This window comes from Solanum pennellii, chromosome 12 (genome assembly GCF_001406875.1).
Source record: "Solanum pennellii chromosome 12, SPENNV200".
NCBI lineage: Eukaryota > Viridiplantae > Streptophyta > Magnoliopsida > Solanales > Solanaceae > Solanum > Solanum pennellii.
This window is the reverse complement of record NC_028648.1, coordinates 679949-702413: the sequence shown is the minus strand read 5'-3', so window position 1 is coordinate 702413 and position 22465 is coordinate 679949. Positions and strand designations below refer to the sequence as shown.

The 22465-nt window shown below is 35.5% G+C and overlaps 2 protein-coding genes, 1 long non-coding RNA gene and 1 pseudogene across 4 annotated transcripts; all 4 read left to right on the top strand.

Moving 5' to 3' along the window:
- The first annotated feature begins 476 nt into the window (after positions 1–476).
- Positions 477–8745, top strand: LOC114075153. 2 transcript variants are annotated; one of them, XR_003575541.1, is made up of 3 exons: positions 477–599; positions 5878–5949; positions 7620–8745. It is a non-coding gene; the product is annotated as an uncharacterized LOC114075153 (long non-coding RNA). The 2 variants fall into 2 exon arrangements; XR_003575542.1 differs by lacking the exon at positions 5878–5949.
- On the top strand, positions 606–5059 carry LOC107007347 (annotated as a pseudogene).
- On the top strand, positions 6037–9158 carry LOC107007348 (ethylene-responsive transcription factor 3-like). Its single transcript, XM_015205935.2, has 2 exons — positions 6037–7745; positions 8814–9158. The coding sequence occupies exon 1, from the start codon at positions 6300–6302 to the stop codon at positions 6879–6881; it is 582 nt and encodes a 193-aa protein (XP_015061421.1). The 5' UTR covers positions 6037–6299; the 3' UTR covers positions 6882–7745; positions 8814–9158.
- A 906-nt stretch (positions 9159–10064) lies between these two features.
- Positions 10065–22074, top strand: LOC107007198 (E3 ubiquitin-protein ligase COP1-like). The gene is made up of 13 exons (XM_015205711.2): positions 10065–10848; positions 13643–13720; positions 15711–15866; positions 16199–16558; positions 17390–17547; positions 17746–17811; positions 18170–18248; positions 19508–19663; positions 19748–19846; positions 20274–20378; positions 20954–21133; positions 21286–21396; positions 21629–22074. Exons 1-13 carry the CDS (start codon positions 10534–10536, stop codon positions 21797–21799), a joined length of 2034 nt encoding a protein of 677 aa, XP_015061197.1. The 5' UTR covers positions 10065–10533; the 3' UTR covers positions 21800–22074.
- Positions 22075–22465: the final 391 nt, after the last annotated feature.

Here is a 22465-nt window from a genome sequence, read left to right as displayed (position 1 = left end):
GCATTTGTACTACATGACAATTTTGTATCCTACCTGTATTATGGCATGTAGGATACATGTGTATATTTATTTAATTTTATATAAGTTTAGATGTGTACTTTATACACACCAAAAGTTGAAGGCATAAATATCAGCTAAAGTCAAGTTAAAAGACATATTAATATATTATGTGTACTAAATTTTATAGTCTTATTACATAGTTAATATTGTATTCGAACGAAACAAAATACTTTTCTTAATTTGTAGTTTACTATTTTTATTTTATCCTGTTATAAAAAAAATAACATTATTCTATATTAGCAAAGAACATTATATATAATATAATTTTTTGATTCAAATCTGATATACCCCTCGTTAAAAAAACGTTCACATATACCCCTATCATTGATAATAAATTTGACCATTTTGCCCTTGTCTTTTTTAAAAAAAAGAATATAATAATTTAGTGGTAAGTGAAACACCTACCAAAAATTAAAGTCACAATAATGTATTTTTCTTGATCATGACTTGTCAAATGAAGCATTGAAGAGTCTATCTTGCTGCTTTTTTTGCCTCCCCTTTCTTTTTTCTTTATCAAGAAATTAAATCATTGCTATCAGGTAAACTTTTCTTATAAATTTTGCTAATATTTTTCAATATTTTCACTTTATTTAATAGTACTAATTATTAGAAGTAATTTAGATGTGTACTATCTTTAAGATTGTTGATAATCATTTGATTAAGTAAAGAATATACTAACTGCAGGGGAAGATCCATTATTTGAACTTTATGGGTTCGGAATTGAGATCTAAACATGTTATTTGTACTTCTATAGTGTTTTTTGTAATTAAAACAACTGTGGTGTCTGAGACAGCTTGCGTGCATCTGTACTAATTCCATAGTAGAGAAAGAGCTAATATTTTAACTTTGGGTTCTACATTTTGGAATTGATGACTTCAAGTGATAATTGTTGGTTCTAAATCTAATATCTGTCCATATTCAGTGAAATTTTCAACACGAATACAATGTTTAAGCAAAACCTAGTGAGTTTCGTGCTTCTAGCTACGCTATTGTTCCACAGGATATCTGTCACTTCCCACCAGTAACATTGTGGACTAAGGATAGGATAGATGGAAGAAATGACGTTAGTGTTTTTATCTGTATTGGGATTTGAACTCGAGATCTCGTAGTTCTCAAACCACTTCGTTGACCAGTAAGTCGACTTTTTGTTGTATATAAATATGTATAGAGTCTAAGCAAGCTAAAGATACTGAGCTCGGATGAGCTTAAGATAGACATTAGTAATTACTTGTGAGCGTGTTTTCATTGTCGGTGTATATAAGTTAAAAAAACTCGTTCTTCTTTTCCAAACACCTCAGAATTGTTCATTTTCTTGGATTTTAACTCATACAACTGTTAATATGTATGTTGTTGTTTACTTTGTTTCGTAGTTAGCGGATTAAGATTACTATAGACTGTGTTACCTGTTATTACGATTGCATAATACATCTATGTGTTGTCCCTAGAAATAACTAAAGGAAAGCTGCTCCGACGTCTAGTTTGATCATAGTTTGTTTAATGTAATTTCTAAGGAAGAAGAAATGGCTTACGCTGCTTTAACCTCTGCTGTATGCTCGCTCGAGTTGTTCATGCAATGCAATCATCCATTACTGAATAATCTTAAAAGGAAAGAGCAAATATTGTCACTAAGCAAAAGAATTATTGCTTTTCAAGAGTTTTTGACGGATTCTGAAACGATAAAGCATAGGCATGAAAGGCTGAAAATGTTGGAAGGAAAGATCAAAGAGAAAACATATCAAGTTGAAGATATTGTTGACTCGAAGCTGAGAAAATATTTTGTGGCCAAAAATGCAAATTACCGAAGAAAGGCCTTCGAAGTCCTATGTAGGAGGTTGCAGGTAGCAATTGAAGAAATGGAATTCATCAAAAAAGAAGTGACGAAAATTAAGGGTGACAAGATTAGCACTTTGAAGTTTCATAAACAGGTTTTACCGGCTAGGCATATATCGACAAGTAGTCCAGATGTGCAACAAAAACCAGTTGGTTTCCAGGAAGACTTGGAGAAAATAATTAATAGGCTCAGAGGTGGGCCTTCTGAACTAGATATCATTTGTATAGTCGGAATGGCTGGTATTGGTAAAACAACTCTTGCGAAGAGAGCATATAATGATATTTCTGTTGTTAATCGGTTTGATGTTCGTGCTTGGTTAACTGTTTCTCAAGAGTATAGAGAAAGAGACATTTTATTTGATCTCTTTTATTCTGTTGTTCCTCCAACCGATGAAATCAATCAAGAGAGTGACAAACAAGCTGCTGATCAACTAATGACTCGTTCTTCGAAAGAAATGTATGAAAGAAGAGATCAAGAAACTGCGGATCGAGTGAGAAAAAGTTTAAAATGCAAGAGATTTCTTATTGTTGTCGATGACATGTGGAGCACTGATGCTTGGGACAATTTGAGCAGGTTGTTTCCTGATGATGATAACGGAACTCGTATCATTCTAACGAGTAGGCTCATTGATCTAGCAACTTATGTTAATCCTGATCGGCAACCTCACCGACTGGATTTTCTAGACAATGATGAAGGTTGGGAGCTACTCCGTCGGAAAATTTTTGGGAAAAGAGGATGTCCATTTGAATTGGAAGAGATTGGAAGAAGTATTGCAGAAAAATGCCAAGGACTACCTCTAGCAATTGTTGTCGTTGCAGGGCATCTCTCGAAAATGAGCAAGACTACTGATTGCTGGAACACTGTTGCGGAAAGTGTGGATTCCGTTGTGAATCGTGAGCCAGGGCAGTGTTTAGACATACTTGCTCTAAGTTACAGCCACTTGCCTCAACATCTAAAAGCCTGCTTCTTGTACATGGGAGCATTTCCCGAAGATTTTGAGATTCCTGTGTGGAAGCTGATCAGGTTGTGGGTTGCTGAGTGCTTTCTTAATGCAACAGGTGTTACGACTGTGGAAGAGATAGCTGAGGAGTGCTTGGAGGATCTTATTGATAGAAGTTTGGTTTTAGCTGTAAAGCGGTCTAACGGAAAACTCAAAACATGTAAACTCCATGATATCATGCGAGACTTTTGCTTAGAAGAAGCTAAAAGACAAAACTTTCTACATTTCTTGAAGAAGCAATCCCTTGATGTTCTATCAGAAGGCATAACAGCTCTGCGTCGAGTTAGTTTCAATTGTAGCACCATCTTCTCAAGTTACTCATTTCACCCCACTGATCCTACTGTTTCATTTTCTCGTTCCCTCTTGGGATTCAATATTTCTCAAAGTCCAATATTTTCATTTCCTCAAAGTCCAATATTTTCATTTATGGACTTCAAATTGCTCAGAGTTCTTGATATTCTTGATATCAATTTCCAACATTTCCCTCAGTTTCCTAGTGAGATAATGCAACTTGTTAATTTGCGTTACCTTGCATTGGCCACTAGTAGTGAATTCCCTCCAACGGTATCACAATTTTGGAGTTTGCAGACTTTAATTCTTCATGTGTATTCAAGAAACTCAACTTTGCCTCGGGAGATTTGGAAGATGCCAAACCTCAGACATCTTCATATTAAATCAAGCATCTGTTTGCCAAGCCAAACCAATGAAGAACGTAACGGATACAATTCATTGGTCTTGAATAACCTACAAACACTTACCAACATTACCCTTGCAGATTGTACAACAGATGTCTTCTCAAGCACTCCTAAGTTGAAGAAACTGGGAATATGTGAAACGGTCGAGTATACTTATCCAGTCCAGATTCCGTGGAGTGATTTTCTTTACACGTCTGAAAATCTGTGGCCTTATTGTAGTGATACAATATCAGACTTGTGGTCAGATTGCCTTAGAAATTCTCGCTCTCCTACCTCAACTCGAAGCATTAAAGATTGTTGGGTTGAGAGCACCTGTACAAGTACCGAAATTAGCATTTCATCTCGATGCACTTCCAGAAAATCTCAAGAAGTTGCCATGGGAGAGTATGGCATGGGAGAGTATGGCCTCTCTTTGTAGATTACCGAATCTCGAGGTACTCAAACTAAAACCTTATGCCTTCACAGGAACAAAGTGGGAACAAGTTGAAGAGGGATTCTGCTCTTTAAAACTGTTGCAGATCGAGATGTTTAATTTAGAGCACTGGAGTGCCTCAAATGATCATTTTCCTGTCCTGGAACATCTAGTTCTTAAGTGTTGTCTTCACTTGGACAGCATCCCTCACGATCTGGGAGATATTCCGACTTTGCAGACAATAGAGCTGGAAAATTCAAGCCAATCTGCAGTGCTTTCAGCTAAAGAGATCCAAGAGGAGCAGCAAAATATTGGTAACGAAACTCTAGAAGTGCGACTGGAGAGAAATTTCGGGAGAATAAATGCTGTTGCAACTTCTTAGTCCACCAGGCAAGTAGAGAAATGAATTTATTTCAAGTTTTGCATGTTGATTTCAGTGAAAGGATGAAAATGCTATTTATATAACTCTTCAAAAATGTTGACATGTGCTTGTTGAATCCTTCGAAAGTAGTGTAGTTTTAGTGGATCTGACAAGTGCGGGACAACATTTTTGGAGAGTCTGAGCAACATAGCAGAAAATCAGGTTTTAACTTATTTGCTTGTTTGGCTTCATATCTTGATGCTTGCTCGGATAGCTTATTATTGCCATTGTTTCACTTATCCAAATGTAGGATGAATAAACCAAGACGACAGGCAACTCATGTCGAAAGTAGACAGTTTCTCAGTGTAGAAGTCGGAGTACCATACCTGAAATCTAGTCTTTGCAGATTGCTTATGCATTATATCAGTCTAAGTTGCGATCAGATCAAGAAGTTTCATTGTGGATTAGACATTGTATTCACATCAATTCATCCAGAAGTTCATGTATATCGTTGATTCAACGATTTGCATTTTATTGTTGTTATAACAATGTGTTGAGTAGAAATAGCTCATCTCTTATATGTCGATGATACGATTGTGACATGTGATGCTGAGTGAAGCAGTTAAGACATGTTGAGATTGATTCTCACTGTTTTTTATTTGTATATTAACAGGAGAAAAGGTCTATATTTGTCTTACCAGTAGTTTTGGGGCATGTGTGTAGCCTAGTAGTCAACGAAGTGGTTGAGAATGATGAGGTCTCAGGTTCAGTTCCAATATAGATAAAAGCACTAGGTGATTTCTTCCCGATAGGTTCTAACCTTGGTGGATAGAGTTAACTGGAGAAATCTGAAAGACAAATGCCCCATACAAAGTGGTGAACGACACACGAAAATCTATGAAGTTTAGGATTTAATTGTGGTCTAAATGTTACATATGTGAAGTTTCAAGTGTCTTGAGAACGTCAAAATCACTTATTGTTGGTGGGTGGCATAAGATTCATACGTTTATTTGGTGGACAATATGGAGAGAAAGATGGAAGGGACTTACATTTAGATTCAACATGATCTTTGACAACAATGTGTTGACTCATAAATCTCATCGTGTCAAGTCAAACCTCACACTCAGAGAACTTCATGTACAACTTGGCCTTCCTTTTATGTATGTAGGACCCCTCCTCAAAAGAGTCAACTTACACACACAAAGATCACGAAGCTTCTTTAATTTCAGATGATGCGAATCCAATCTCATCTCGTGAATTATACCTATAACTTACATAAAAAAAGAATCATCTTCAGTTCGAGCCTTGTTATTCTTAAGGTTAACACAAATTTTTTCCTACTTTATCGATTTTTTTTTAATTATACCAATAAAAGAAAAGATTCAATTCAACTCTATTCTGAACTTGATAGACAAATTAACTGACACACGTTGCTATTGAGAGATTATAAATATCTCATAGAATCAGTCGAGGTAAAAAAAAATATTCAATTAACCTCGTCTTAACCTTGGCGGACAGGGTTAGTACATGTTGCTCCATGGATGGTGGATAGATATCGGTGAAAGTCCGAAAGCTCGCCCGAACACAACGGTAAAAGTTAAATATAGTTAATTTTTATTTTTATTGAATTCAAATAATTGGTGATTGGAAATTTGAAAGTTGTTGATTGATTGGTAGATACTATTCATAAATCTCTATCCACCAAATAAAGCAAAGCATATCCCAAAAAAAATTAAAAATAACCAATAAATAAATAAATAAAATTATATCACAAGATGAACTCTTTTCCCTTTTCTTCTCCATTGCGTATTTTTACGCTTATCAACTTCATCTCTATGGAAAATAATCATAAAAAACATTAATTTACACAATTCCGATCAACTTGGTGGCCGCCGGCGACAATTTCCGACAACCCCATCTCCTATTTTAACATACCGGCCATGCCCCGTCGGAAAAATCCGGAGATAAATGGATCAAGATCCGTAGTTTTTCGACAATCGGTGATTGACCCACCTCGTTATAGGGGTGTACGTAAACGGCCATGGGGTCGATTTTCTGCTGAGATAAGGGATCCGGTGAAAAAAGCTCGTAAATGGCTGGGTACGTTTGATACAGCGGAGGGTGCTGCACGAGCTTATGATACTGCTGCAAGGTCTTTTCATGGAGCTAAAGCGAAAACTAACTTCCCAATATTGCCTCCTTATGGGGAGAATCAATTTGAAAATCTTCAACAATCAAGGCCGGCGTCGAGTAGTATGAGTAGTACGGTGGAATCATCGAGTGATGCGCGTGCATTGTGTAAAACGATGCAACCGCGGGTTGAAATTCCTCGCCGGATATCGATGGGGGAAGGTCATAGTGATTGTGATTCGTCGTCTTCTGTGGTGGATGGTAATTGCATTGGCGGCGGCGGTGGCGATGATGATCAGACGTCGTCGTTTTGTAAAGATCCTCTGCCGTTTGATTTAAACTTTCCACCTCCCTCTGATGATTTTCAAATCATCACCCCTTTGTGTTTCTAGTTAATCTTGATGATTATGATTGAAAAAAAAAATAACTTTTTTTCTCTATGTTTTCGTTTAATTCTGAATTTTTTTTCTTGTTCAAATGTATCGATTTGCTGAATGATGATAACCAAATGTGTTTTTAAGTTATGCATAGCTTTTTGTAGTTTTTTGGTTGAGCTGAAGGTCTATCGGAAACAGTCGTAGGGGTATGGTCTATGATACTTTACCCTCCTCAGACCTTACATTCGGTATTCGTTGTTGTTGTTGTTGCATAGGTTAGTGGTGTACTGAGTCATGATGTAATCTGTATTAGAAAAGATTGTATCTTTACTATTGAACACGGGATCTGATTATCGAATTTTTATCTGTCTTTTGATCTGCTACTGCTTGATGCAAACAGAAAAATGAACACTTTACATTCATAAGTGAATTATCACATAGGAGATATTCTCTTTTTGTTCAATCTCTGCATTTTCTTTGAGTATTTAAGCATTGAAGCAGTGTTTCACCTTGCTTAATGGGCTCTTCAGCGTCGCCATCAGGGCTCTTAAGCCATATTTTCCCTTGCCAATGAGTATAATTCTCAAGGGGCGACACTAAACAGTTAGCGTTTCACTTTATGGTACTTTTTTTTCAGTTTATTTATCCATATATATTCGATGTTCATGCTTATAACTACAAGTTTTGGACTACACATATATTTGTAAATGTTCTTCATTAAAGTTCATGCTTATTTGCGGTTTCTGCTTAAAGCCCCAATGGACCTTGGTGCTTTTGTGTGTTTCTCCTTTGGCAATACTGATTTGAATGTGGAGGATATGTACTGGCACGGAAGAAGATGGAGTAGAGGCTTCCAAAAGATTTTGCAGCCAAGAGAAAGTAAGACCATTAAACCTTTACATTTTATTCTTACATATGAGTATTATGAATAGACAAACTCAATCATAGCTGATTATCCTCCTATCAAAACTTGGAATTTAGGGAGGCAACATATGTTGTTGTTAAGAAACAAAATGTCATGAATGAACTTTGAGATTGTAGTAAGGTGAACAATTTGAAGGATAATAAGGTAAAGAACAACCTTTCTCCAACAACAGTAACATACCCAATGTGAAGGTAGGGTGGGGTGGGGTTTACCACGACCTTACTCCTACCTTGTGAAGGTAGACACTAGACAGGTTGTTAACGACCTTCCTCTCCCCAACTCCCTAAAGAAGCAGAAAAGTGATGGAAATACAAGTGTATGGAAAAGATAATCTGTAGCTGAGAATTAGTGGTAACTTAATTGTAGAATTGTTCAAAATGTTGTAGAGGTGTAAGGTTTTATATTTATCAAACCCCTTCCATGCTCCGGTCTAATCAACCACCAAGGACAAGATGATGAAGCTTAGCTCTACAACTTCGACGTTTGCAGACTTGGTAAGTTTATTTAGCTATGGACTGGCAACTGTCTTGTGACTGAATGACTCGTCACAGCTGAATGATTGTAAAAATTGGCTCCTTTTCATTCTTAACCCCGGCTTGTTCTCAGATTCTAAAAGTGGCAAGTGATGATCCATCCCAGCATTTGCAAGACGGTTTGCTCCATTTTTAAATTCAGGAAGGGCATGGAACACGTCGATTCTGAAAACTGAATCTCTTTCCCAATTGATATTAGGAAATGCTGATGGTTCCTTTGCACGTTTAAATTTGTTAGAGGTCGATGAAGTCCTTGGTTGGGCGAAGGTCACTGTGTGATGTAACTGCACACAAAACATGATTTAGACGCTTCAATTCATCTTTATTTCATGTCTGCTTTTGTGTATGCTGGTTGTATATGGGAGATTTTCCCATTTACAAATGAAATCATTTACCTTATCAAAAAGTTCATCTTTCTCTTCTGGTGCGCGTTTCTGGTTTCTTGATATTCAACTTTATCAACAACTTCATTTTCTTATGTTATACCAGGAACTCTTTGATCCTCGTTACAACTGATCCTGGCCTTATCCCACGCAACTTTTTGACGATGAAAGTGAAATCATCCTCGTTACTGCTGATCCTGGCCTTATCCCACTGTTGGAAAAAACCTTGCGATTCTGATTCAACATAGCCAGTTACTTGAACGTTGTGATACGTTCAGATATGGTCCGATCCATTGTCTAGTTCGTCTGCCAGCAGGATGTTGTTTGTGCTCTGTGATTGCTAGTCATATGTGAGTAGTTGTAACAACTATATTGAGTTTGCTTCCAACTTAATGAACTCATGAAAATGTGTAGAATCACAATACCATATCTAAGAAAGGTTGTCCCAAAAGGTTGTTGCTGGGTGATAAAGTACTCATTCATTCTTAATCAGAGGTTCCAAGTTCGAGTCTTGGAAATGGAGACACCTCTGTGTAGAACTTTCCATTGTAAAATCAAGATTAGTCGAGTTCCAAAACATCTCAGAATACGAATAGTACATGTCTGATCAATTAGAATGCAATGTTTTCTTGATAATACATGAATGTGTCTCAGCTGTTTGGGTGTACACAAATAGATATTTAAACTTGTATAAAATTGAACGACACATGCATATTTTATGTAATATATTACACACGTAAGATATGAATTGTCACATTTTGCTAACGCAAAGCCAAAAAAATAAAAACCAACTGTTCCATGTGAAACAATATCTAATGAAAGACATATCTTTAACCAACATCATTTAATATTTATCTCTACAATTTTCGAAGAATATAAATATTATTAACCTAAATAATTAGAAAATTGAACAATTATACAAAAAAATTAGTTGTTTGTAAGTTGCATACAAAGCTACTTATAAGCTGTTTGTAAAAATTTTAAAAAAAATATATAAATAAATATTTATAACTTAATGCATCCATCATGTTATTTTTATCTGGATTTTCGATGAGAATCCAAATTTAGTCGAACTTTAATATAAATACCAAACATCGAAAGGAAATTAAAAAATGAAAAATAAAAAGATCCTATCTACAATACCTTTTTTTTCATTCTAAAAGTGATATTTTCCATAATAATATTAGTAAAAATTTCATTTTACACTTGGAAAAAATTATGCACAATCATATAAATTCTCATTTTCTTTTATAAATTTCAAATTCAATCAAACATCTCAATTATAAGTTGGCGACAAAACGAGCACAATAACATTTATTTAATAAAATTTATTATTACTTAATAGATATTTGTGACTAGTGCAGTACCGTGGGCTGCTTACGATGTGAAGATAGGAGAAAACGTGGGTACTTCAGGTTCCACATCTTCTCCAAAAATCTTCCCTTTTCGTTGGGGTCTTTAGCTTTGTTGTTCCTCCACCACAAATCCCTTCCCCTCCCCAAAAATAGTAATAAAATTATAAAGCAAAAAAGGTAGAAAAGCCCCATTTCATTTCTTCAAGTTGACACTTGATTCACTGATGAACAGTCAAAAACTTGTTTGGGGTTGAAGTATAGTTGATTCTTGAAAATACCCAATTTGCAAAAACTTGTTTTGGGTTGAGGGGTAGTTGATTCTTGAAAAATACCCAATTTGCTAAGAACTTGTTTGGGGTTGAGGGGTAGTTGATTATTGAAAAATACCCAATTTGCTAAAAAGTTGTTTGGGGTTGAGGGGTAGTTGATTATTGAAAAATACCCAATTTGCAATTGGGAGTATAGAGGGAGATGGTGGAAAGTTCAGTTGGAGGGGTGGTGCCAGCAGTGAAGGGGGAGGTGATGAGGAGGATGGGGGACAAAGAGGAGGGGGGTAGTGTAACTGTAAGGGATGAAGAGGTTGGGACAGTGACAGAATGGGAATTGGACAGGGAATTGTTGTGTCCTATATGTATGCAGATCATAAAGGATGCATTTTTAACAGCTTGTGGGCATAGTTTTTGCTATATGTGCATAGTTACTCATCTTCAGAACAAGAGTGATTGCCCCTGTTGTTCTCATTATCTCACTACCAGTCAACTCTATCCCAATTTCCTACTTGACAAGGTTTGTTCAGTTTAATGTTGTTTCTTACTAGCAATTATTCATGTATTTTTTGTAGTACTTATTGAAAATGTGCCCAGTGAAGTTGAATGGATAGCTAACATAGTATAGTGATTGTTGTTTAGTATAGTGTTCATATTGACTGTTGAGCACTGAATTATAAATAGCTGAGCTGACTACATGGTGTTGAAGGGCATACTGCATAGTACAATCACAATTTTGTAGTATTGGCTGAAAATGTGCTCAGTGAAGTGGAGCAAATATTAGTTATTCATATAGCCAATGTTTTATGTGAAAATGTTTGGGTGAAGAGGTGGACGACCTCCTCCGTCAATGTCCGGTGACAACTTGCTTTTGGTGTGAGATTTTGAGATAGTTCTGCCTACTATTGGTGATATTGGCATAGTGGAGGAGGTGTAGAATTAAATTTTGTACAACTAAAGTACTATTCTTTTGTCCCTTATTTTCTTTTGGTGCAACCAAGATGTTCCTTTCTGTATTGACGATATGGTATTTTTAGTAGAAAGCTATTACTCCCTTGGTCCCAATTTATGTTGCACACTTTCAGTCTTTGTTTGTTCCTATAAGAATGTCATCTTTCTATAATAAAAAACAATTTATCTTTAAGTTTTCATTTTACCCTTGAAATGATTTATAGCCATACAAATGTCTAAAGCTTTTTTTTTTCTTGATGAAGTAATTGGTTTAATCATAGAAGTCATCAAGAAGATGCAGAGGTATACAAATAGAGAGTAAGGTTACATTGTAGCTGCAAAAAGCAAATGTGAGACCTTATTAGCTACATTACAGGAGCGCTATCTTAGGTACAGAGAGCTAACAATTGATTTGATGGGGGGCATATATGCCCAACTAAAGAAAGTAGACATTTTGCTTTAAGGGAGTGGCTGACAGTTGATTTTCCTTCAAAGCATCTACTGTTTCTTTCATTCCATAACCATTCTTCAAATTGATTTGATGGACTTGTCAACTTCCCAACTGCCCCAGGTTTCAAAAGCCTCATTGGTACTGTTTGGCATAACCCAACTAATTCCAAAAAGAGAACAGAACATGCTCGAAAAATTTGTTGCAACTAGACAGTATAGAAATAAGTGATTGTTGATCTCTTAACTCCCTGTGACACATATGGCATCTGTTGACCATCTGAATTACATAAGGTTGTCCTGAGTCAAACATTTCTAATAGAGTACAGTCCAGCTGAAACAGATGATTTTAGGAGGTAATTTAGTTTTCCAGATCAACTTCCAAGGTTACAGATAAAGTTTGTTTTAGACCCTAAATTTCAAAAATCTTTCCTTTCTTTCATAAACTTTGTGTCAAGTCAAAACGGTGCCTTATAAATCGAGCAGAGGGAGTATATTTGTTACTTTTTGGTAGACCTATTGTATAGAGGCACTTACTTTCCCACACATATGAAATTTATTAATTATAAAAATGTATAGAAAATTGGTTATCGTTTGTTGAAAAAATTTACTATGACATATATTCTCTACTTTTTGGTACATTACTTGTATACAGGAGATTCTCCAGTATTTATTAAATTATTTACCTTATATAAAACATTAGAAGGATATCCAACAGGGACATAACAACATTTTAGTAGCTCTCCTATGATGTTACTCCCTCTGTCCCAATTGATGTGACACTTTTCGTCTTTCGAGAGTGAAAGACTTTATGTTTGAATCTCGAAATCTGATAAGTGCCACATAAAATGGGACGGAGGGAGTATATGGGAATTATGTCTTTTCTTCTAATCGTACTGCACATTTTTCTCTATAGGTAGATGATATTCTGCTGAAAAATTAAATTTTGACTTCACAAATGTTATATTGATTTCTTTAGAGTTTAGAGGACAAGTCTCTAATTCGATGCAAGTTTGACAATTTCAGTTTCTTTTTTCTAATTAAGAGTTTACTATTTATTATTTGAGGTAAATCCAAAATTGTTCGTATTGTGTAATCATCAATTAGGGGTCCATATTCCTTATATTTCTCATTCACTCTATCCTTTTGAAAATGGATTTGAGCTTCTAGGAGTCTTTTAAAGTGCCACAGATAAAAACGTTGAACTCATGTGAAGGTGGGTTCACCCATCTCACAAGCACACACTTATCTAGGGTAGTCCTTTGCCACTTATAATAAGTACATTAACTTACCATAATATATAATATATTTATCAAGGCTTCTTCCGCTTTTCTATCATTACTTTAATACAGAAAAGAAACGTTTTAATGTGGTAAGGTTTTAATACTTCTCAAAGAAAAAATGTGGTAAGCAATTAAGCAGTTAAATATGTTGTTAGCTCCCTTGGAAAACAAAAGTGGTAAGCAAAGACGAAAGAAAGAAAAAAAAATGTGGTAGCAATTAAGCAGTTAAATATGTTGTTTGTTCCCTAGGAAAACAAAAGTGGTCCTTCAGAGATGACTTGCACAATGCTCAAAATAAAGATTAGGATGATATCTTCCATCAGTTCAAAATGTTGGACTCATGAGACTTTAAACATATTTCAATTTTAGGCTTTATTGGTTTTTTCTGCATTTAAATCTCTCTGAGGATTGTTAGCAATCACTCTCATTTTATTTTCAAGTTTCTTTTCCATTTTGACTGGTAAGGTTTAAGTTTCATTCACTTTCAATTACCAGTATCTGAATGCCTTTACGATCTAATGAACTGTCGCTAAGAGATATTAATGTTGTATAATTATGAGATGGTTGCATCTTGAAATAATTTACTTCACAATGCAGCTTATTGTTAAAGGTTTCTCTGTACCACCTTTGTAGCTATTGAAGAAGACATCTGCCCGTCAGATTTCAAAAACTGCATCCCCTGTTGAACAATTTCGTCATTCATTGGAACAGGTGAGTCTGTTTTCTCAATCTCTAGGTGAAGTCATGATGGCATTAGTCTCCGGAGTTTGCTTTTGTTTTGACGCTACTAAATTTAAGATTGTTTTATGAAGGACTCCCTGTTCAAATTTGCTAATTTTTAAATGAAAATTCGGGTGATCTGGTTTATATGTTGTTTGAGTTATTGTACTCTAATCTAACTTTTAGCTATGCTTTAATTCTTGTTTAGTTGTGGCATCTCTTATTTTGGCTCCTATATTTTAAGAAAGAGCATATTAATTTTGTTATCCAAATCTTTTTTAGGGTGTAACTATTTGTTTATTATATAGTTAGGTTTGTTTAATTTGACTCAATTATTGAGCTGTCAAAAATTTGGATTTCTGAATTCTCACAATGCCATCCTTGTAGTGTATTGGCTTGTGATTTATGAGTAGTTCTCACTTCTTCTTAGTGCTTAATGATGGATGGCATTGTAGTATTTATTCAATTGACAGACTAATCTTTAATTAGATGCCATTCTTTTGTGGAAACAGAGATGAGATTTATCTTTGAATTGAAGTAGGGTGATACCGTCAGTCTACATATAGGTATGATATAATTAATTGTTGAAATCACCATGGTTCACCTATTCTTTTTATGAATTTTGAGAACTACAATTTCTTGGGTACAGAAGCAGCTGGAGCAGGAAAGTAGAATATACCCTATTATGGCTAATTTGACGGATTGGAATCATAGACCTCTTTCTTGATAAAAAAAAGAAGAGAAGAAAAATGGCTTTTGAAGACACAGATTTTCCCCCCTCTAGACTAGATCACTTATGAAAGTCCTACTTACATAGACAATTGGGTCAACTTTGTGCAGAAGAGTTGCTGAAAAAATAGCTTCGTACAAAAGACAAGTTTTTGTACTCCATATACGGGGTTGTAGGAGTGGGGTGGGGTCCCGCTTTTTTCTCTCCTTTTGTACAGAGGTGGAAGTAGGGTACGACTTTATCAATAAAAAAGAAAAAAGAGGTGGAAGTAGGGTTCAAGGAGTGTGCCAAAAAAAAAAGAAGAGGGAAAGTATAGGGAATGAGCTTCGGACATTGTCAAATTGGACATTAATGAAGTTACATATTGCTTGTTGGAATATTTGGGGTGTAGTAAGTACGGTGATACATGACTGGAGATTGGATGTGTTTGCCGAGGTGAAAATAGAATGGGACTAATGAGAAATTGCAATGGCACTTGAAGGAGATGATGTCTGATTTGTTGTGTTCATAGGCTATGGGAATGACAACAGGTTCTCTTGTTGTATAGACGAATGGGTGGAGTTTGTAGAGACCAGAGAATCATATCATTTTGTAAATTCTCTACTTTTTGGCATATATCTTGTATATAACCGTTGTGGTCGTGTTATGGTGAAAAGAGATGTACTTAATTTTAAAAAAAGGTTTCTGCAAAAAGAAGGGTTATTTAGTGAATTGGTAAAAATTGGGTTAAACTATCTACAATAAAAAAACAGGAAAAAAGAAGGTAAACCATGTCTATTGTGGTTTTGAAGTTGTGAATCAAAATTTCAAATGGTAATTTAGACATGTAAAAATAGTTTCTTCTGATATAGTTACATTTGTAGTTCTGATTCTTCTCCACGAGTCAAATGTGGATAGCTTGACATGCTTCATATTCAATCCGGGAGGAGTTAAAAACCCAATAAAGACGCATTCCTTTGTCCTCCTGTTTTACTTCCTAACTTAATAACCAGGGGTCCCTTATTCTCTTCATTTTACTTTTGCCCTCAATTTAACTATGAAAGCGATTGGTGAAACTGCTTGAAATATCAGATTATGGAGCTCTGCCTTATGTCACTGCACTTAGAACCCGACATAACATTTCTAAACGCTATTTTCGCAATTCTTTTTATTGGCATGTATGGAATAGATCACACCCCTATAAATATTCAACTGTCAGTATCAGTTTTGTGCAGAAGCTTGAGATGTGACACTTGTTATATGCTTAGACAGGGTTCTGAAGTGTCAATTAAGGAGCTGGACGCTCTATTATTGATGTTGTCAGAGAAAAAGAGGAAATTGGAACAGGAGGAAGCAGAGCGAAATATGCAAATTCTGCTAGACTTCTTACAGATGTTAAGGAAGCAAAAAGTTGATGAACTCAATGAGGTATGTAATTGTTTCAATACCACCACCTAAAGAAAAAAAGTCAAGAAGGACAACAGAGATTTATCTTAAAGAAAACTGTATTATGGTAGAAAAGGGTATGGCCATATGCTAGATTTTGGTTTTGCACTCTTATGTGAGTTGAGTGCCTTATGCTGGCATTCCTACTTCTATTTGGTTAACCCTATTACTATTTGGTTCCTTCTCCCTAAATAACTTCAAGATACATTATATTATATACAAGTGGTTCGTCACTTGGGTCATTGTGTCTCCTCTTAAAGTCTTGGATAGATAACAATCTGATAGCCAGTTTGTTGATTTTTGCATTTAATTAGGTGCAACATGATCTGCAATACATCAAAGAGGACTTAAATTCAGTAGAGAGACATAGAATAGACCTATACCGGGCTAGGGACCGGTATTCAATGAAGCTCCGAATGCTAGCAGATGATCCTATTGGGAAAAAACCTTGGTCTTCATCAACTGATAGGAACTTTGGTGGTCTTTTCTCCACTTCACGAAATGCACCTGGAGGATTACCGACTGGAAACTTGACATTCAAAAAGGTGGACAGCAAAGCTCAAATAAGCTCTCCTGGACCACAGAGAAAAGATACATCAATCAGTGAACTGAACTCACAACATATGAGTCAATCAGGTCTGGCTGTGGTTAGGAAGAAGCGTGTCAATGCACAGGTTTGTGGTTGTGACATTATGTTACTTTACAAGTTTCGTAATTACTCCCTCTGTTTCATTTCACTTGACCCGTATACTAAAAATATATTTTTTGTTTTACTTGTCCCTTGTAACAAATCAAGAGAGATTTGTTATTTTCTTTCAATATTACCCTTCCCACTTGTTGGATCTCACAGGGTATGTTGTAATATTACTCCTATCATTAAGTAACTATATATAAAGTAATAGTAGTCAAAGATTTCCAAAGCATAATCAATAAGGATAATTTAGTAAAATAAACCCCTAATAAATACTTTCTTAAAAGGGAATGCCAAGTCAACAAATATCAAGTAAAATGAAACAAGGGGAGTCCCAGCTTACTTTTTCCTGTATTTTCATCGGTTATGAAATAGAATGATCTTTGTAATTGATCCAGTACTGGACTTGTGACTTACCGGGAAATTTGATGAGAAAGCAGACTATTCTATGACTACAGTTTGCTCACACTTTTCTTGATGCATGCTTGATGATCAAACTATGATGATCTCCTCGCATCCTAGGTTCTCATTAAACTGTTTTCAGCTACCCAACTTTTTCCTTTCATAATGGTGATATCACATTCGCTGATTTTGATGAAATCTATTGTGCACGAGTTTTCTTGATACTTGATAAGCTATTTTCAAATCAGCTCTCAAGCTTTCTTGTTGTGAGATGTTAGCAGTACATATTCCTCTGTCAAGTTATAAGATATATGAACTGCCTTATGCCTATGTTGGTTATGGATGATCTTTCTGGCCTGCCTTTCTACTCTTTGTTATCTATTTGGTGAATAGTTTTTATATTTGCTTACAGTTCAATGATCTCCAAGAATGTTACTTGCAAAAGAGACGTCAATTGGCGAACAAGTCGCGAGTTAAGGAAGAAAAGGATGCAGATGTCGTACAAAGAGAAGGTTACAGTGAAGGACTAGCAGATTTTCAGTCTGTACTTAGCACTTTCACTCGTTATAGGTATGACTTTTTGTCTTTTATTCGCTGAACATGCTTGCTTTTAAATTGTTGCACTTGTTTCTGTTTTTAACCAATTTTTAATTTTAGCACTTCCACTCGTTGTAGGTATAACCTTTTGTCTGTTATTCGCTGAACATGCTTTTAAATTGTTACATTTGTTTCTGTTTTTAACAATTTTTAATTTTTATTCTTTAACAGTCGGTTAAGAGTCATTGCTGAACTTCGGCATGGGGATCTGTTTCACTCGGCCAATATTGTTTCAAGGCAAGTTTGGTCTTTGCATAAAATTGTTGATAGCTTAAAGTTCTCTTTTTACTGGTTCCTGTGTTAGATTTAAATATTGAAATTAGCTGTTAAAGAGGAGAGCCGGCGTCGTGGTTGTAGCAGATAGATCTATCCAGAGTGTAAAAATGGCTTTGCTGGAGTGCTGATTTTGTTAAGTCTTGTAAATGTTGTGTTTTTCATTAACTTCAGACCTGAATTTACAATCAGACACACAAGAAAAGAAACAAAAAATCAGAAAATTGCTTTATGATCCATCTCATTCATTTGGTTCTCTTATTTAGCTCTTGTAGGCAAACCTTATTCCAAGAACTAAACTTTAAATATGTTCGTATTGCAGCATTGAATTTGATCGTGATGATGAGTTGTTTGCTACTGCTGGAGTTTCACGGCGTATAAAAGTTTTTGACTTCTCTTCAGTGAGTTTTTAATTTATAGCTGGTTGTCTCTTGATAACATTGGGTGCAATGACATATCATTTGTCAATTTCTACTGTTGATATTGCAAATGAGATAGTGCAAAAGCTATTTTATTCTGAAATTGTTTTCCACCATTCGGTTACTCATAAAAAAACTAGCTGAGATGATCCAAGTGTTGGTTGTTCAAACTCAATGTCAGTGTTAATGAGTGCTTCAGCTCAAATTCCGAATCGGCTTGAAAGCAAGGTCAATCACAACAACAACGACTACACGTCAATCCCAAATTCGTTGGGGAAAGCAAGACTCACATAAATTTAGTGAAAGTTGAACTTGGCTCAGCTTGTGGAACAAACTAGCAAGCTGATAAATTGAGTTTCAGATCGTACCTCAATTCAAGCTCAAAATATGTAGAGTATATATATAACAACATATAAAAGTAAGACAATAAAATTTGGAATTAAATGGGGTGATTAGTTTTGTTCGCACTATGAACTTGAAAAATGCATTTTGAAAATAATATGCAAATTGTTACATTATTAATATTTTCAAATGAATAATTGTTGAAAAATAGATTGTTCCATGAATATAAAAGAGCAGAGCTTGAGTTATACAAGCTCAGCTCCTTTAACATACTAAGTCAAAATTGAAAGGAGCTCAAAGACCAACAGTATAGCTAGCACAAATATTACAGCTCGAACAATCACTCACGACCTTGTTGGTATACATAATGCTTGATAGTATGTGATGTGTGTATATGTAACCTTCTTCAAGGAACAAATTGCGATCACCTTCTTTATAGAATAATATTTTCCTTGTAAGAGTAGTGTTGCGAGTAGTGTTGCTGCAAATTTGCATGGCAGCAGGTTTCTGGTCGCAGATAGCACATTGCCTGTTCTGTGCATATTTTGTTTATAATTTTTCTATATGTTACCTGCACTACATTGATATGGTACTTATGTAGGAGAATAACACCCGACTGTTGGAGCTGATTTTTGTTTCCATCAATACTTACATGAACAACCTCAAGTAGTGTTTTGCTTCTTCTAATGACACAATCCCCATATTGGCATATAGTCGACCTTTTAGTGTGCCATGATTGTACCTTCTATTTGTCTTGTTTATATTTTGGTCAAATATAATTACCATCTTAAAAAAAAACTAAAAAAATTGTGGTCAAATATTCTGGCAGAGCTCTCCTTTGCTGCTTTGCATATTGCTCTCATGATTCTGATCTGGCTTGTTATGCTTCTCCATTTCAGGTTGTAAATGAACCTGCAGATGCACACTGCCCTGTTGTTGAAATGTCTACCCGATCTAAGCTGAGCTGCTTGAGTTGGAATAAGTATACCAAGAACCACATAGCTAGTAGTGATTATGATGGAATAGTAACTGTATGGGATGTGACCACTAGACAGGTAAATCAGTACTTCTGCTAATCAGTTTTCACTGTAGACTTTTTCATCTTTCTACGACTGATACTGATCTTTTCTGGTGATCAGAGTGTGATGGAATATGAAGAGCATGAGAAACGGGCTTGGAGTGTTGATTTTTCACGCACAGAACCCTCGATGCTTGTATCTGGCAGTGATGATTGTAAGGTATTAAAGGATCACTTTTCACTTGTCAAACACAAAGCTTATCCCTACAATTGTGGTAGAGAGGCTGTTTCCAATAAACCTTTGGCTCGATAGAAAAGTGAAGAATTCAAAGCATGATAGCAAGAAAATATGACAACAAAATAACAAGACACAAATCAAAGCATGCCTTGTCTAAAAACCTTGGACTTGGATTAAAAATTTCAGTGTCTTATTATGTCTCCACATTTTTGGGCCATTACTTCATACTGAAGAAAATCTCTGGTCATAGTATCCCTCCATTTTAGTTTTTGCTGTTTTGGTACTAATTATTCTTAATGCTTTCTGGCGAGTTTATTATACAACCATGTTTTCCACTGTCTGAGCCAATAACTTGTGTACTTATCTTTTCTCTAACTTAGGTTTGTATCATCATTCTTTGCTGATGCAGGTCAAAGTTTGGTGCACGAAGCAGGAAGCAAGTGTTCTTAATATTGACATGAAGGCAAATATATGCTGTGTAAAATATAATCCTGGATCTAGTGTTCATATAGCGGTAAATTTATTAATTTTTGAAGAGCTTTCTTTTATTATTTCCACTTCTGAACTGCTGGTCAATGCATTATTTTGATGTAGTGACCTCTTTCGTTCTCTACTTCCAAGTCTCTAATTTAATACCTTTCTACTCATCTAGCCCATGGGTGATAATCTGTACTTTTGCAATCTGAAAAGACCGCGCAACTGATATTATAGGATTCTATCCTCTACTAAGATACAATAACTGAACATGTATATACACTTGATTGCTCAAACATGCATGTGTGTCTCCTGATGCTGTTAGGTTGATGTCCATGATGAGTTCTTCTAGAATGATCACGCCATTATCAAATTTGTTATGCAGTTACACATGGATACTCTTTCGTTTATTCCATTACCTATGCAGACTCCATCCTTCCTTATGGCATATAACTTCATTTGTGTCCGAAAGGTTCCAGACCCTCGATCATGTGTTCCTTAAAAGTTTCTGGATGCTATTTAGAGCATGAATTTCTCATATAGCTCAAGTTCTTTGTGCTTCAACCCAAGAAAGGGAATATATCGTCATGGTGTACATCTCGTTTTATCTTATAGGTTGGCTCTGCGGATCATCATATTCATTATTATGACTTGAGGAACACCAGCCAGCCGGTTCACATTTTTAGTGGCCATAGAAAAGCTGTTTCATATGTAAAATTTTTGTCCAACAATGAACTTGCTTCAGCATCAACAGACAGTACTCTACGATTGTGGGATGTAAAAGATAATTTGCCGGTAAGACATCTTTTAAGTCTCTACTATCCTTTAGTGAGGAAACTTTTTTGCCACCAACCTGTTGATGTGGTTGTGAGACTCTTCTTCGATCTTTTTCTATAAAACCAAAAAATATTCACAACAATTAACTCTGTTTGATTTTTTTTTTCTAGGTTCGCACGCTTAGAGGACATACGAATGAGAAGAACTTCGTTGGTCTCTCAGTGAACAATGAATTCCTCTCGTGTGGCAGTGAAACAAATGAAGTATTCGTGTACCATAAGGTAAGCACTACTTTTTTCTTTAATAATCGTTGTGCTGGTACTGAGTAACTCTGTCCACCACCAAGGCCAAGATAAATGGGAAGAAAACACCTATTATTCGTCTTTGATTAGATTTGAACTTAAGATCCACCTCATTGATCACTAGGCCACACCCTTGGGTATAACGGCCTTTTAATCTTTGTTTAGGTGCTGATAGTATTTGATTTTTAACTAATGTTTTGGGATGGTATAGGCGATCTCCAAACCAGTGACTTGGCATAGATTCGGTTCCCCAGACATAGACGAAGCGGATGAAGATGCAGGATCTTATTTCATCAGCGCGGTGTGCTGGAAGAGCGATAGCCCTACGATGCTAGCTGCTAATAGTCAGGGAACTATAAAAGTGTTAGTTCTTGCAGCTTGAAGTTAATAAAGCTGCTAGTTGAGAATGTTCAAATTTTTTAGTGTCAAAACAGTGAAATGGAATATCACATTCAATTTTTCTTCTGTAGATATCTATTCAACCATCAAGATGGCATGGTTCCCCCCATATTTGTCAATGTATTCATCATTAAAACATGTAACACAAGTTGTAGGGCTTGGTAAATTTAGAAGAATTTTACTGGCAAAGTTTGTGTTTTTTTTTCTTTGTGCTGAAGGACATCTTCATGGAATAAACTTACTCGTATCCAGCGTTTACACCAAACGATTTTCTTTTCATGATTAGGTAACAAATCGATATGAAAGTACACATTAAAAGTGAAACAAAAAATGTATGTGGAATGTTATCATTGATTTTGTGTAAACATCAAGTAGATACGTTCTTTCATGCACGTAAAAATGAGAGAGTTGGAGAGAATATATTTCAGTCTATATATATATAACATAAAAGTGATACACCTCAACCATTGAGAAGGGGTTGATATTTTACAAAAAGAAGCTCAGAAGGGATAGAAAAGATACAAGAATTTTTAAGTAACCTTGCAAGCTTGAGGGTTATACAAAGTGTTACGGACTTGCAAGGTCAAGAAAACTCGAACAATAGTTCAAGAATTCTAAAAGATGAGAAAATAACGTAAGAAGAACAAGC